Source organism: Orussus abietinus, unplaced genomic scaffold, assembly GCF_000612105.2.
Source record: "Orussus abietinus isolate OABI.00-Male unplaced genomic scaffold, Oabi_2.0 scaffold354, whole genome shotgun sequence".
In the NCBI taxonomy this organism is placed as follows: domain Eukaryota; kingdom Metazoa; phylum Arthropoda; class Insecta; order Hymenoptera; family Orussidae; genus Orussus; species Orussus abietinus.
Genome location: NW_019394625.1, coordinates 1 through 15,433, shown reverse-complemented (window position 1 = coordinate 15,433; position 15,433 = coordinate 1). Strand labels below are relative to the sequence as shown.

At 47.5% G+C, this 15,433-nt stretch overlaps 2 protein-coding genes across 6 annotated transcripts; one reads left to right on the top strand and one right to left on the bottom strand.

The window, feature by feature from the left end:
- The first annotated feature begins 263 nt into the window (after window positions 1-263).
- On the top strand, window positions 264-12,900 carry LOC105694847 (phosphatidylinositol 4-kinase beta). 4 transcript variants are annotated; one of them, XM_012415925.2, is made up of 13 exons: window positions 2,138-2,559; window positions 2,634-2,721; window positions 5,250-5,496; window positions 5,607-6,451; window positions 6,579-6,696; window positions 6,766-6,900; window positions 6,979-7,148; window positions 7,386-7,516; window positions 7,813-8,043; window positions 8,154-8,465; window positions 8,540-8,916; window positions 9,010-9,482; window positions 9,572-12,900. In XM_012415925.2, the coding sequence occupies exons 3-13, from the start codon at window positions 5,312-5,314 to the stop codon at window positions 9,757-9,759; spliced, it is 3,165 nt and encodes a 1,054-aa protein (XP_012271348.1). In that variant the 5' UTR covers window positions 2,138-2,559; window positions 2,634-2,721; window positions 5,250-5,311; the 3' UTR covers window positions 9,760-12,900. The 4 variants fall into 4 exon arrangements, with proteins under 4 accessions (XP_012271350.1, XP_012271347.1, XP_012271348.1 ...); XM_012415927.2 differs by lacking the exons at window positions 2,138-2,559; window positions 2,634-2,721 and adding an exon at window positions 264-1,340; XM_012415924.2 differs by lacking the exons at window positions 2,138-2,559; window positions 2,634-2,721 and adding an exon at window positions 1,747-2,107.
- A 134-nt stretch (window positions 12,901-13,034) lies between these two features.
- On the bottom strand, window positions 13,035-15,289 carry LOC105694909 (protein ST7 homolog). Of its 2 annotated transcripts, XM_012416051.1 has the most exons (2): window positions 13,530-15,289; window positions 13,319-13,459 (listed from the first exon to the last, which is right to left on the bottom strand). In XM_012416051.1, exons 1-2 carry the CDS (start codon window positions 14,853-14,855, stop codon window positions 13,442-13,444), a joined length of 1,344 nt encoding a protein of 447 aa, XP_012271474.1. In that variant the 5' UTR covers window positions 14,856-15,289; the 3' UTR covers window positions 13,319-13,441. The 2 variants fall into 2 exon arrangements, with proteins under 2 accessions (XP_012271473.1, XP_012271474.1); XM_012416050.1 differs by having other exon boundaries at window positions 13,035-15,289.
- Window positions 15,290-15,433: the final 144 nt, after the last annotated feature.

Below are 15,433 nucleotides of genomic sequence, written 5' to 3'. Positions count from 1 at the left end.
CGGCAGGAAATCCTAGGTCGGACCTATCTAAATTCTTAATATTCCAACGCCTCGGACGTTACAGCATCTTGTAACGCAATTACTCTTTACATAGCGTACATCCATTCAAATATTTAAGAACCCGCGCGAAATACCGGATAGTGCCATAAGTTGACTAACAAATATAAAATGATTAAGGAATTAATTTCTTACGACGAAACGACACGCAGATCGATTGATAATTAACGATGCAATATCAGCAACATGGGCTTGCCGTCTTCTTGGTGGTTTTAACACCGCGTAGAATTTTTTCTAAAGAGATTTCGTTGCAACGAAAGTTTTCATTTACTTATGGAGGATTATATTTAAATTTTGCGGTAGTACCGCCTGGTGCCTAAAGAGCATTACTAATGTTTCATAGTATTCTCTGCAGTGCGTCGTACTGCGTACAGCTGCTCGGCGTGCCGAGGGTAATGAATCACCGGACCCGGCAGACTTGTAAACACTCGAGGGTTGCATCGCTCTCGCTGTCCACTTGCCGACCTTTCCTGTTCCAATATATCCGCAGTGAAAGATACAGTCAAGGATAAAGGGAGATGAGTGATGGAGTGGCGGCCTTCAAGGTTCCGAAAACCGTTCCCGCTTCCACATGTCCGGTAGTCGGCCGATCGGCGTCGCCGCTCACCTCGACGAATGGTCGATTCACTCCCCACAACTGAAAGATGTTTGCCTTAAAAAAGAGAATGCATTGAAAAGATCCGACGTGATATAAGAAAGTGAGACCAAGAGAGATATCTTGTGATACTTCAGCAACTCGTGGAGCATTGATCTCACGCGGAGCAATTCACGGCATATTCCTCTCGATGACGCCATTTTGTTTCCGTCACGAGACCGTTTGTCCCAATGAGCCATCTGGCTAAATATAAGAATTCCGAAGATAAGTGATACATAGAGTGAATCGTCGGGTGTTAGGACTTGAATCGGATCGCCTGGCAAGAATGGTGAATCATCGGACTTGGCAGACGCGTAAACACACGAGGGTTGAGAGAGAGATCATCCCGGGCAGGTAGTGCTCTCGCAACATTCTTGCAGCATTCTCGTACCGCTGCCGCCGGCTACGCCGCCGAGGCGGGACCAGCCCGGTGCAGCTGCACTTACAGTTGTATGACCTTTTCGATGCCACACAGTCGGGCCGAACATTGCCAACCTCATACACCAAACGCTACTTTAAAGCCCCGCCGGAGAAACCTGAAAAATGCTGCGCCTTCAGATAACGGAAGAGCTTAGAACTTCTGGTTCACCTCCCCCTTGACCTCCTTCTACAAATAACGGATATCGAAGACCCCGAGTCTACATACAAGGTGTGATAAATGCTAATATAAGCATTATAACGATTAATTTACGTATAAATAGTAGTGAAAGAAACTCGGGGTGCATGCAGTAACATGTCCGGTCCTGCGTTCGCCGAATGGATAGTAGACAATAGGTTGGTAGACCTGTTGCGACTTGCATGGGATCGCCGTAGTACTCGCCGAGTCTAATTCGCTCCCCCACCCCGAATCCCGAGAGACCGGTCGCCTCGCCTATGCGTCTGCTCCCGTAAGAGCGAGGAGGACGCAGCTATGCGCGGTCTCTCGCTAGCCCCCCACCCCTGACCTCGCGGAGGCACATGTGGCGCGGCCGCGGGCACCCCTCCCTAGCTGGGCGCGGGGACCGAGGCTGTCGCCAGTTGGCGCGTCGAGCAGTAGCAAACAGTCGAGGCTCGGCGATCGTGGCGGTTGCCTTTCCCGTTGGCACGTCCAGACATATCCGCATATCCGACATATCCGAGAGACGCGCAAAGGCTCCGCCGAGCTGTAGTGTCGAGTGGACCTTCGGTCATCGGTCTCGCGCGTCCTGGACGGTGCTCAGTGATATCAGTGCGGTAGTAGCCGAGCCTCGCGGACGGCGGAGAGCTAGCCCTGGCCGCTGATCGGTGCGTCGCGGCGCCACGGGCCGCGCGTCCTCGCGAGTGACAACAGCCGTCGGGAGGTTGCGCCGACCTCGCGGACCCGCGCCCCAGGGGGACCGAGGACGCCATGTCTTCCTGATCGCCGTAAGGCGGCAAGTTTGCGTCGCGAGACGCGAGGTGAGTCTGCCCCGGAGGAGTCGTGGCTGCCGCCCGGAGCCCTCCGGCGCGCCGCGCCCTCTGATTGGCCCGCGCGCCGCGCCCCAGGGGAAACCACTGACAGCCGGACGCCTGGCTACTCTCGCGGTCTATTCCGTGCTGGAGTAACCTTAAGCTTGTTTTTTACCTTGGCCCTAAACCTGACAACCCTAACTTAATCGTCCATTCAAGGAATTCATTAGCAGTGTTTATGCTTCCCTTATCATAATGCTTGGTACAAACATTCTATATCAATCCTTTGCAGTAAAAAATAAATTAGGATTAAGTTATGAACACAGGAAAGGTGATATCAAGAAGGGAGAGCAGTGAGTTAGGGTTAGGACCAAAACACGAACCAAGTTTTAGAGTGCAACGAGCTGAATATTTCAATTCAAACTCGAGTCATTTTTATTGGAACTCCAGTGATGTGCTCTGTGAGTAACCTAGAACTTAATCTCCATCAACGAATGTAGTTGTTAATTTGAAGTATATTCCGCTCTCGATGCAGGAAACCTGGGTGGATCGGGGCGCGATGCTATTCCGGACGACTGGACATCGATGTGGGACCGGTTCGTCTGGTGATCCACTCTATAAAAGTACCTTAAAAAAATGGTTACACTCCAGAAAAGCACTCGACGACCTTGTCAGACAAGCATGGATGGCGAAAGAGAGAGAGAGAGAGAGAAATGTCGATGTCCTATGATGTTCTATGAACACTCGGCAGGGATTCATAAACAGCTGTGTGGACTTAGCGAGAGACTACCGGGTGTCTTGACCCTCGTATGGGGAGACGTGTGACGTAGTGCTTCCTCGAAACGGTGCTAACGTCCAGTCCATCCGGTCACACGCACACAGCCGTTTCTTTTTAACAGACTGCAGCGAGTGATCGTGCATCATCGACAGTTTTCTAGGCTCTCTCTCGGTATGAGAACCTAGGGAAGGGGTAGAACGATTCTCGCGGTACTTGTCATCACTGTAAGGTAGCCTTTTGACCATGCGAGCGTGTCGACGTTGTAACTTCTCAATGGATACAATTGAATTTTTATTGGCACAATTTGCGGTACCAAAAACGCTCCGCCGTTCATGGGGCCACCTATGCGGAATGACGGACGCCCCGAGGACGAGCGTCAAATTGACAGATAAAAATCAACGCATCCGCAGAGAACGCGATTATTTATCAGTGCTCACCCACTCGCTCGCATCCCGCCTCGTCGCGGCGGGTTGTGCTATCTGCGCTGCTGTCAAAACCCTGCGCTCTGATTGGCCCGCGGCCGACCAATCACGTCGCAGGGTTCGATTTTTCGAAGGTCGCCCCCTTTTTCGAACCTTGGCAGGCCGCTTAACATTCGTGTCCGTTATTTCTATTCTTTATGCCTTTATGCCTTTCCATACTTTTAGTCATTTAATTATTCATTTTGTGAATAATTCTTACGTTTTATTGGTAGTAGACGATGTGACACGAAGGATAAAGATTCTCGCACGGTGGGAGTTTCATATGTACCGTGTCTCGTGGTTATTAGAGAGGCTAATTTCATGCGGCGTGGACTACAGCGGATCCGTAGTAACCTGGATTCCGTTCCGGAAAGAGTTCGCGACTGGAACCTGAAAATCCTCCGAGGGACGACTTTCACGCGCTCTTCGCGATTCGCCGTTCCCGCGGCGAGTCGCGCGGAACGGCCGCTTACAGTCGACGGGTCAGGAATGCGAGATATACGGGAGCCTCTTTTAACGCTCAACAAAGTCAGACGCGATTCTTGGGGTTAGGGATTCGGGATAAGAGCGAATCTTCGATCACGACGCCCCGCACTCTCTGTGACTCCGGTCTGACGGGGTATAACGTCGTTAGGCGTCGCAAGGAATTACGCGTTCGCGACGCAAGTGCGTGTCTTAACGGACGGATCCTCCTTCGTCCCTGGATTCGCTTGAGAGGAGCGTACGTTTTTTATTAAAGCGCGCCGGAAACTGTAAGACTCCCTCCGAGGCGACCCTTCCGACCTAACCTCAAACGTGACGCCGGAACTCCCGGGGTTTTCCCCTGTAGCTAAGAATTGCGCGACGACGAGTCGCTAGAGAAAATCGAGATAACCGGGTGAGTTGCGGTTTTTTGACGTCTCGAAAGGAAATCGGCCGATGTTCTGTACTCTCGGACATGCAAATATGCGAGAGTGGCGAGTGGGGAGGGGAGACACGTCGCTCGATGCATGCACTGTATTAAATCTGTGCGTACCGTTAAGTCGTCTATACTGGAATGACGTTTCGATGCCGCCGTGATAAGGGAAACGCGAGGAATGCAACGGAACGATCGCTTCTGTTCATGTCTCTCTTCGATTATTTTTGTCTCTTTTCGTTTTCCCTCGACTTTGAGCGCCATTTTACGCTTGACCGCGGATGCAACTTGATTTCGCAGTTTAATGGTCGAAACGATAATCGATATGATTTATATCGAGGTATTGGTAGGCAGAGGGTGCTGCTGGGAACGCCGCAAATTTGAACGTGGAATTGGAAAGCGGGAACTGATGGGTGTCGAGAGGGCGCATTTTCTTTCTTTTTTTTTTCTTTTGCCATTCTCGATTTTGACGTGACATACTGCGAGAGGAATGCCAGGAGCTGATTTCGAGGGCAAATGAGGGCGTATTCTGCGAATCTGCTGTGTCGGTATCTCGTGGCGCTTGCCGCCTGTTTATGCGATAAGGCGGACATCGTTTGTAATTTTTTCCCATTCTAATTAAAGCGCTGGTGTTGCAATTCTAGAGATATCGGGATTCGCCTTGGTTTCGTATTTCTTGGGTCGGTTGACCCGGGGAGGAGATTCGTATAAGTCGAAAGCACGAATTTCTTTCTGCGAGTAATTTGAAATGAGTGTAGATTTGATTTGACGTAAAAAGAATCAGATTACTATTCTGCGACTTGGTTCTGTAGACTCGGAGTGTTGAGAAGTTGTTTTCATTTAGGCAGGTCGGAGCGATCGAAGCATGTCTAGTAGAAATTGTTTCGGTTATTTATTTTGATATCGACTTCACCTTGTTGGGGAACGATGTGGCTTTGTGGTGCAATGGATTATATATAGACACACGCATGAAACAGTTATAATGTAGACTCTAACGTAATGTGTTTCCTGTTACAGATAAAGTATCACCATGAGCAGTAGATGACTGTCAGCCGAGCTGCTGCTCGTCCAACTTTAACATGAGCGAAGTAGCGTCTGTCATAGTGCCCACTAGTGGTCCAATTCGGCAAGAAACTGTGGCACATACTAAAAAGCATAAGCTCGCAAATTGCAATGTTCCTTTAGTTCACGGAAGACCAAATCCTCCTGTCAGTGTCTGCAATAGACTGACAACTCATCAACGAAATCATAGCTTGGACTTCAGGTAGTTATAACCCCTAAGGAGAATAGAAATCAAACTTTGAAGTATAACCCTAGTTTTTAGATTGTTGAAAGTAAGCGTCCTAGTGGATTATAAAACTTTACCGTTGACAGGTCAATGGGAATCTTGTTGCCACCGGTCCCACAAGTAACTGCGACCACCTTGACGCTGCATCACAGGAATCGAAGTCTTGATTCCGCGTTACAGAGAATCCCAGAGGTAGACGTAACACCAAGTCCGGAATGCGAGACGAATCCTGCTCCTGCAATTAAGGCAGCTCCTCCTATCAAAGGACGCAGCAGAGAACGAGAGGACCTTGCTAGCTTGGGATCCGATGACTCTGGGATTTTGTGTGGTTCGGACAGTGGTTCCAGCGATGCTGCACTAGCAACAACGAGGGAATCCAGCATCGATCATTTGCATAGCCGGGAAAGCTTGGACTCATCGTTGTCGCAAGCTGGTGACATGGAAAGTGTCGACGCAGTGGACTGCGAAGAGAGCGTCGCGTCGGTGTCTCCCCTTGAAGTAGTGTTAAGTGATGCCCTGCGTAAAGAGTGTAAGAGCAGTGATAGTGTCTCTCCGAGTGTCGAGGACAGTGATCATGTGCCCAAAGAGTTGCCTAACGGCGATTGTTTGCCCAAAGAACCACAGCGCAATGACTGTCAGTCCAAAGAACTACGTAATGACGAGGTGCAAGTCCTCGTGGACTATCAAAACTCCCTCGAGGTGGCGGTGCAAAGAGAGCTGGCTGGTGCTGCGATGACATTGTGCTGCGGCACTGGCCAGCCAGATGCGGAAACCGTCAAGAAGCCCCTGGAAATCCGAAGGCAGGAGACAGCTCAGCCGAAACCCTCCGAAGGATGCCTACTCAGGTTATTCGAAAGTCAGATCTTTGACATGTCGATGGCCATTTCTTACCTTTTCAACTCTAAGGAACCAGGCGTTCAGAGTTACCTAGGTGAGCACAGGTTTGCGTACTCCCTTCCCTGTAAGCCAAGAGTGGTGGTTAGGTACTTAAGACTACGTTCTTTTAAATCTAATGATTAGATATATACAAGATTTGAACGGTTTAACTCGTTTTCCAGGTAACAAGATGTTTAGCTTCCCCGATAACGAGGTGGATTTCTACTTGCCCCAGTTGGTTTTGATGTACATACAATTACACGACGTTACGGAGGTTCTGTATCCATATCTTGTGCACAGGTGAGCGCTTGGCTCTTAAAATTATACATTAAAAAGATTCATATAATTAAACATTGGTTTATCAACCAGGTGTAGGCAGTCGGCAGATTTCTCGTTGAAGTGTGCCTGGTTGTTGGACGCGTACAGTTCCGATGCTCATCTTCCATCGAAAAAAAAGTCTCACGGGACCAAGCTTAAAAATCTGATTCTCTCCGACGAGCTTAGGTGAGCCGACCGTCAAGTACCAATCGAACGATTACCGAACCCAATCTATGGGAATATAAATCGAATCTACGATTTCAGGCCAAAGGGGAACGAAACGGCGAAGAAGCAACGTATCCTCGGTCTTCAGGTTCCCGTGCCGCCACCATTACCCATCCCTCAGCTCGTGACTTCCCCTAACAAGAAAACCCACCAAAGATCGCAGTCCGATGCCACCGGACTCTTCCAGACGCTTCGTCGTAGTCACTCTGGTACACCTGTTTCCGAATTCCAGACCGAGCCTATTTACATTGACTGTTGTCTTATCCGTAACGTAGCATGGTCTACCTGACGAGTCTCAGGTGATGGTCGCTGATATCAGCCATTTTGTCTAAATCGCTGATATCGGTCCGTACAAAACCTACCTACATCGACTATCGTCTTATCGCAATGTAGCATAGTATATTTTTTGGCATCGAATCGCTGATAACAGCCGTTTGTTCTTCCAGGTCTAACGAATAAAGTGAGTCTCGGGGACCTGAGCTCTGGACGAGCGTTCGATAACGGATGTACCTGCTTTGACTCCTGCCAGGGGGTAGTTAACGACCTGCGAGGACAAAAGACCGACTGCGTGTGTAACGTACGTTGTCTACCGTGTCCTTACGCTTCTTCTCGCTGGTCGCCATTGTCTATAACGAGTCCTGGAATAACGTGGCACCGGGAATGCGCGCCGATAAGAAATGAAAAAAAAAGGAACCCCTCTGATGAACGCTGCGAGGCGGAACCCAATACGGTTTAATGGCGCGCGCGGTCCTCCTCGCATCGACACCAGAGGAAGCTATTATTCTGCGCGATCCGATAGAATCTAATGGGACCAGGGAGAAACGCTAATAATTATTTTGAGTCGACCCGTTACAAGGCAATGATCTCTCTCAGGCTCCAAGGCTCGCTCCGGAACTCGAGTTTATCCGGGCGTTGATATCAATTGGCAAACTGCTCGGCACCATACCCACGAAGGAGAGCAAAACCGTTCAGCTGGTTGCCGAGTTGAATACCCTTAATGTGAATCTTCCTGCGAGAGTCTGGCTTCCTCTGCATAGCACGGTTCCGCATCATATCGTCAGAGTGCCACCGCAGTACGCTGCGGTGTTGAATAGCAAAGATAAGGTACGATATGTTTGGTGACACGTTCGGCGACACATTTTATCCGGCACTTTTGTCTCGATCATGCCGATTGGTCTCGATTTCCAGCATCACGTGTTCACGTTTAATTCCAGGCACCATACATAATCTACGTTGAGGTCCTAGAAGTGGACGACCTGTACACCTCGCCGGTACCGACGAAGATCATGGGTAGCTCGTTGAGACACACCAAGTCCGAGGAAAACCTGACCGGAGGGGAACCCTCCAATCCAGCTTCCTCGAGCGTCTCGAGCTCTGAGGTCCAACAGAACATCGTGGCCACAGCGCTGAGGCAGACCCCAGTCAAGTCCAGCTATTCGGTCAGGAGCGTCGACGTTGCATTTAATTTCCCCGACGACGACCCCAACGACTGCTGGAGCCAGGAGGACGACGAGATCACGCAACAGGTAGGTAGGGGTGGATCGAAATAAGAGAAGAATGGTCATCTTCGAGGAGCCGTGAAATATCCTCTTCCTCGCAGTACCTGCAGTTGCGCAAGCCAAAGGACAGGGACAGCATATCGCAGTTGAGTCAAGAGTCTTCCGACAGTCGCGAGCCGATTTTCGTCCCTGGGGACATAAAGAGGCGACTCAGCGAGATGGCAGCCACGCCTAGCACTACCTTCAACCACGATCCCGAAGACCCATCGGCCGCCGTGTTGAAGGAGCCCTGGGAACTCAAGCAGCGACGCATCAGGGCGTCCAGCCCTTACGGTCATCTCGCTTCCTGGCGTCTTCTGGCCGTAATCGTCAAGTGCGGGGACGATCTCAGGCAGGAACTTCTTGCCTCGCAGCTACTCTCGATGCTGCAGAGGATCTGGCAGGACGAGCACGTGCCCCTGTGGGTACGACCGTACAAGTACGTGAGGGTCGTGGATATAAATCCGGTTTCGAGCGAAGAGTTGCTACCGTTGATTCTCCAAATTATCGCTTTCATTAATTTTTCCTTCAGAATCCTGTGCCTGTCGAACGACAGCGGACTGATCGAGCCCATCCTGAACACGGTGTCCCTCCACCAGGTCAAAAAGCACTGCCAGCTGACGTTGTTGCAGTATTTCGAGCGCGAATTCGGACCGCCCACTTCGGAAGGATTCATCACGGCCCAGAAGAAGTTCGTCCAGAGTTGCGCGGCGTACTGCCTTGTCAGCTACCTTATCCAGGTCAAGGACAGGCACAACGGTAACATCCTTCTACACAGCGACGGACACCTCATCCACATAGACTTCGGCTTCATCCTTTCTACGTCGCCCCGGAATCTGGGCTTTGAGACCTCGCCCTTCAAGCTCACCCCCGAGTTCGTCGAGGTGATGGGCGGGAACCAGTCCAAGATGTTCCAGGAGTTCAAGAGTCTCATCCTCCAGGGCCTCGTTGCGGCGAGGAAGCACATGGACAAGATCGTCAACCTCGTGGAGATCATGCTCTCGGGTAAGGATAACTTCGTCTTCACTGCTATCAGCAAATGGACGATGTGTTATCGACTTGTTTATTAATTAGTTAAACCTCGATATTTCCAGGTTCTCAGCTACCGTGTTTCCGGAGTGGCGGCGCCGCCACGATACAGTGTTTGAAGAACAGGTTCCATCTTACTTTGACCGAAGACCAGCTACGTAGACATGTTGAGGACCTCGTCGAGGGCAGCATACACTCCTGGTCGACGAAGCTGTACGACCGTTATCAGTACTTTGCCAACGGCACTCTTTAATCCGACTTGAGTGCACCCGATGTACATACGGACACGCAATCCCTCGAGAACATCGCTCGACGACCTCCTCGATGGGACCTGAAACGCCCTTCTGACGAGCGAGACTTCGCCCTCGTGGAGAGTTAACCTCCTCGATGAGCTGCGTAAACTTCTCAGCATTCCAGAACTTCGCCGCGGGTGTTCCGTGGATGTGTGCTAGAACGGGACAAATCGGAGACTATTGAGATACGAGGACTCTTGGTGTGAGTTGCCTTTCTACGTTTTGCGTTCAAAGTGATGTTCCTGTTGAAAATGATGCCAGGGGATTATTCGCGTTACTTGGCACTTCTCTTCTTTTGCCGAGTTTCATTGAACTTTGTTTCACAGGAGTGCTTCGCTTCAGTGTCGGGATGGGCCGTTCGTAAAGTTCCTTGGAGGTGTCACTGTTTTTCCCCTCCTTTTCTTGAGAAATTCAGTTTATCCGTCGAGGCTGAATGAGTGATTGTGTTGTGTTCGATCTCTGTTTGACAGTCGAAGGGGTATCAAGAAACCGGTGTAGTCAGTAATAAACGGCGCTTGTTATTTATTTACGTCATGTGGTCATTTGTTAACGTCAAGAGCTTCTGCTGAGTGATACTAGACTTTTTATCCTGTAACAGTGATCTGTCAAAATTATTATTCGGCGTTATTTCGTGATGTTGACGGATAAGATCCTTGATGTGTCACTTCATTCAGCCCTGAATGGTTTATTTTACGTTTTTAAATCGACGCGTCGTTACCGTCCGCACAATGGCTCTTCGAGTGATTGCTCAACTGCCGGTGTTGTCATGCTAGATGGAGGTGTTTCATAGTACGATCGTTTGTTGCTCAAATTTGCCACTGGCTGGTGAAAATAGGTACGGAGGAAGGAAACGAGAGAGAGAGAGATGGGGAAGAGCCCGTGATTGTGTAAACCGATGCCACATTCCATTTTACTTCTGCATACTTTATGAGACAGAGCAGTGAATCTTATAGGTTAGGATGCAGGCAGTCATTGGTCGCGTCCTGGAATGAAATTTACAAAATTAATTACTAATGAAAGTGCTACTCTAGTGATGTCAAGAAAGTGAAATGGTTGTGATAAAATGATGACAGGTTGTCTGTTTCTATTCTATTATGACCAGTTACGCAGTTTTTGTAGACTTTGGGGACATTCCCCTGTCTTTTTCACTCCGATAGTAAACGAATATTCAAACGCCGCCTCAATATTAAATGCGTTTTCTATTTTTCATGCACTACTTGCTTTTCCGCCTTACAGTGATGCCAGTGGTAACTGACAAGTTTCTTTACGTTCGGCTAGGAATGTGTTGAACAGTGATCAAAAGATTTCAAATTCCTGCACGTATCGATCTTCGATAGTTCGTAATTGCAATTTTGTATTTTGCTCTAAGAATTGTACTTACTCGTCACTATGGTGATTCGTGAGTCTAAAAAAAAAAGTAATACTCAGTGCTCTAATATCGAGGCAAGGACGATTCTTTTGTACAGTTTATACATGGACTAAATATTTCCAATCGAGTTGTGTAGAGAATTGGAGTTAACATGAGTATGTAGCGATTTTTAAAGAGATCCTACTCTTAGTTGAGATTTCTCGACGGAGGAACTTGAGGTCGAGATAGGTTCTACCGTCTTGCTTTATTTTCTGGAAATAATTAGTTCACATGTATGTCGTCTGAGTAAGAATTAAAGGGGTTTGGTAACTATCCAGAGTAATTACACGTGTGTGGTAACCGTGCCCGTGTGCACTCAAATTTACGTAAACAACGATCGTACACAAATTGAGTTTAAGTCGGATAATTTCTTGGCTGTACCAGAAATTAACGCGCTTCGTTTTACAGACTTAATAGGTTAAAACTAGTACAAATTCCACTCTCGAGTACTGTTCTATCAGTCAAGATACACCAAGGCAAGCCTCGATATCATTTTTCCATTTTCTCGCGATGAAGCAATTCGTGAAACGAGCGTTGAGGTTAAGATCCGTAGTCGTTACGCTTAGTGGCGTCGATATCGAAACGGCTAAGCACACCTCGGGTAACGATTACTCCACAAGTTGGTTACTTCGGTGAATTTCGAAACTCGGTTTCGCGACAGGTCCATCGTAGCTCGTGCCGGAGTAATTGGTTAAAGGTGCCTTATATGTAGGGAGTGCGATGGCAACGGCGAGAGCGAGTGTTTTATCGTGTCGATCGCGAGTGCGCGACGGAGCATATTATATCCCATATATCGGAACCGCGGACGAACGAAAGCGAAACGGGCTTGCTAATTGTACATACAATAATGGATATTCTGGCTGGAAAATAGTTAGCTTTCGGCGATAAGCAATTGTAACATAATGGGACGCGTCCTTCTCGAGTTTCTAGGTTAAGATGCAACGGACGATCTTTCGAAGTCGACGCGACGTGACTTTAACGGGAGATGAATACTCAGACATATTTCCTACTATATGTAAACGTTACTATTAATTCTGATAGTCTTAACGGTCGATCCTAGGCGAACCTTGCAAAATCACTAATGAAAGTTTTTACATGTTCTTATCACGTAACTCGGTAGATGCATTACGGAGTATCGTAGCTGTGCAGAGACGATTATTTAAAATAGTATTTCTTCGTTACGTACATTATCATTTACATGGATAAGTTATAGCAGAGAATGTATGTATGTGTATATATGTATATACATACATATATATATATATATAAATTTCGAGAGCAGGAAGGTTTCTTTTCTTGTTAAGAAACTGAGATAAACCGAACGTCAAATTGAAATCAAAGTCACGGAGTAACGGGCCAATGCGCATGAGATATGGGCTCTCCGACTTCCAAGTGTCTTATCTCTCTACCTATTTTACGATTTCTTTCTTGTATAATCCATTTAACGATAGAAACGTGGACTAGGTCTGTGAGCATACTCTTACATTTCACTCCGTTCGCGAGTACGGAGGGGAAACGCCTGTTCTGCATTCGAGCGAAGCTATGCTTACTCTAAAGTATCCATCGTTTCGTTACCCCGTGGAGAATCAGAGTTAAGCTTTTCTGACTATTACGATGATTTCATTCCTGGTCTGCCTTGCTCTTCAAGAAGGGCTAGCGATAATATTAATTATTAAATAAATATGAAAACTAATTATCTGTGTCATGGTTGGGATTACCCTCTGCCTCGATCTTTGGTTTAGGTGACGAACAACAATTTACAATCAATTATTTGTGTATTGCACATTTTAAAAATTCAACAGGTGATAGTAGAAGGAACCAACAATGAAAAGTCACATAAAATCTTATATTCAGCTTGTTTATCTGTACACTTAGTCATGCGACGTTGGAGTTAACTGACTTATGATGATAAGTAAACAAATAGAACTATACATATGTGGAAACATCAGTCCATGGGGAGTGGGAAAGTACGCTCGAGCGTGTATATATACACATGTAGGTACATTACACAGAACCATTAGACGGAAAATGGGGCAAAAGCTTAATTATCATAAATATATCACATTACGGTTTCGTTATAGAGATCCAAGAAAGGAGTTATATTCGAGAGAGCTGCTGCAAGAGGTTGGATGGTAAAACCGCTTCAAGCTTGTCCAGAATATAATAAAATGGAAGAGAGAGCCAAGCTAGCATAGCTCGGGCCACCACACCCATCGTGTCAGGGTACTGATGCGTCAGCAGGGCCAACAATGCTGTAAAGGAGCAGAGGCCTGCTGTGAAAAGGATAAAAAATGGCAACTCCTTCTTAGGGTACACGCTTACATCGTGGAACGAAGGTAAAAGTTCTCTATCCGCGCACTCTGTACACGTCGGGTAAGGATAGAATAAGTGTCCTCTTTCTAGTGGGTACGGAAGCATTCTGAAAGTACCTTCCCAAGTACAGTGTAGTAAATTCAGTGCACCCTCCATTTGCTTCCAGTGAGCGAGGTGGAAGAAAGCGTACGCGATAGCTTCCGAGTCACCTCGTTTCAAAACGTGCTCCGGTGGCAAGATGAGAGGCTTCATTTCTAACAAATACTTCGGCACATGTGGATTAAACTCCACTGCTCTGTGTATGGCCTCAACCGCTGTCATCTCTGCCGTCGTTAGTCCTCTTTTGCTCGCTATGTCTGGGGAGAATTTGTCTGCAACTGCTCGCGCCTTTAGTAGCGCGGCGGTGTAGCAGATGGTTGCAGACTTTGGAAGGCTGATGTCGTCGTATTTGGCTAGCACAGCCTGCACGTCAGCGTATGCCTGCATTTCGAGCAATGCTTCTATGAGATTCTCGTGAATGTTCAAGACGTTCATGATAGGTGGGACCTCCTTCGTGAGATCTCTAAACATCTTCACTGCCTCCTTTAACTTCCCGAGCTTTCGGGCACACATGGCTAGTCGCCTCTTGATATAAATTAGAACGTTCGTATCTCTCCTGTGGATCGCTTCCGCTATCGAGCCTTGGTGTTGAGTATTTTGAGACTTCCTGTAGTTATTTTCTGCTACCTTCAGTGCCTGCTTTAAGATCTTCTCTGCTTCTAAAATTGTAGTTGCTTCTTCCTCGGCCAGTAAGATGTATGCAGGAGCGCAGTCAGGGTTGCGTTCGAGAGCACTCCTCGCCGTTTTAATCCTTTCCACTGGGTTACGCTCCCGCCATGCTGTCTGCATGAGTTTGTACTCCTCTTTTCCTGTGTCTCCTTCGCACGTAAAGAATGTTTGATGATCTTGAGCCGACAAGTTCATATCGTAATATGTTAAGGGCTCCTTGTTGGTTGCCCAGTAAAATCTCTGATATTCAGCTCCTCGAAACAAATTTATCGGGTTTCTCCATACTTTACATTCTGGTACGTTTTGCTGATTAGAGGAATTAGTGCCACCTGCACCTGTGTTATTCCCATCCCCTGTACCGTCACCTCCTCCGATCCAAGGAGATATGTGGTTTAAGGATACCTGCTCAATAAAGGAAGTTCCATATTTTCTGAAGTACCACCACTCAAATATAAGTATCAGTCCAGAGATGAGTGATGAGGTACCAGTTAAAGCAACGTAAAACTTTGGCGTTAAAGTACTCAGAAACATGGTCGAGTCCCACATACTTGTAAATAATAGAGCCATTTAGATAGAACTCAGCAAGTGGGCGACGTCATTGAACGAGCAGTTTTTTTCGGACGAGTTTTCCTCAGTCTTTAGATACTTAGAGATTCTCGGTTACTCTCACAAATCAAATTATATCTGTTTAACTCTTACGAACCGTTGTTTCATTCGCAACATAACCTCTGTTTCACGGCATGTTACAGTCGACGGTGAGAGCACCGCAGCGCCACTCTATTTATAATTAAATACACCTTCGGCACTGTATTACTTCATAATTAATTTCATTACTTCCATAAATATTCACCGTACCACTAATTCGTACCGACAATACGTAAACGAAATATCGTAGCTTGGCGTAGCCTCGGTTACGTCAATGAATTACGATCCACAAAGAACGTTCTCTATACTATCGGAAACTTGTAGCGATTATCGACTCACGCTAGATAGCAGAGATGAGTTGGGAGATTGCTCACAGAGATGAGTTGGGAGATTGCTCACGGAAGGGATCGTGCAGTCGCATCCTGTGCTGCCCTCTGGTTTCGTACGTTAGCTTTCACCGTTTTTTGCCCCCAAGGGCGGCACAACGAATTTCTGATATT

Bases quoted from the DNA above. Each gene is read 5' to 3' on its own strand.
- LOC105694847 (XM_012415927.2), top strand. From the start codon at position 5,312: ATGAGCGAAGTAGCGTCTGTCATAGTGCCCACTAGTGGTCCAATTCGG. The intron at 6,901-6,978 runs GTGAGCCGACCG...CTACGATTTCAG, and splicing joins ATTCTCTCCGACGAGCTTAG to GCCAAAGGGGAACGAAACGG. The intron at 8,917-9,009 runs GTACGTGAGGGT...TTTTTCCTTCAG, and splicing joins CTGTGGGTACGACCGTACAA to AATCCTGTGCCTGTCGAACG.
- LOC105694909 (XM_012416050.1), bottom strand. From the start codon at position 14,855: ATGGCTCTATTATTTACAAGTATGTGGGACTCGACCATGTTTCTGAGT.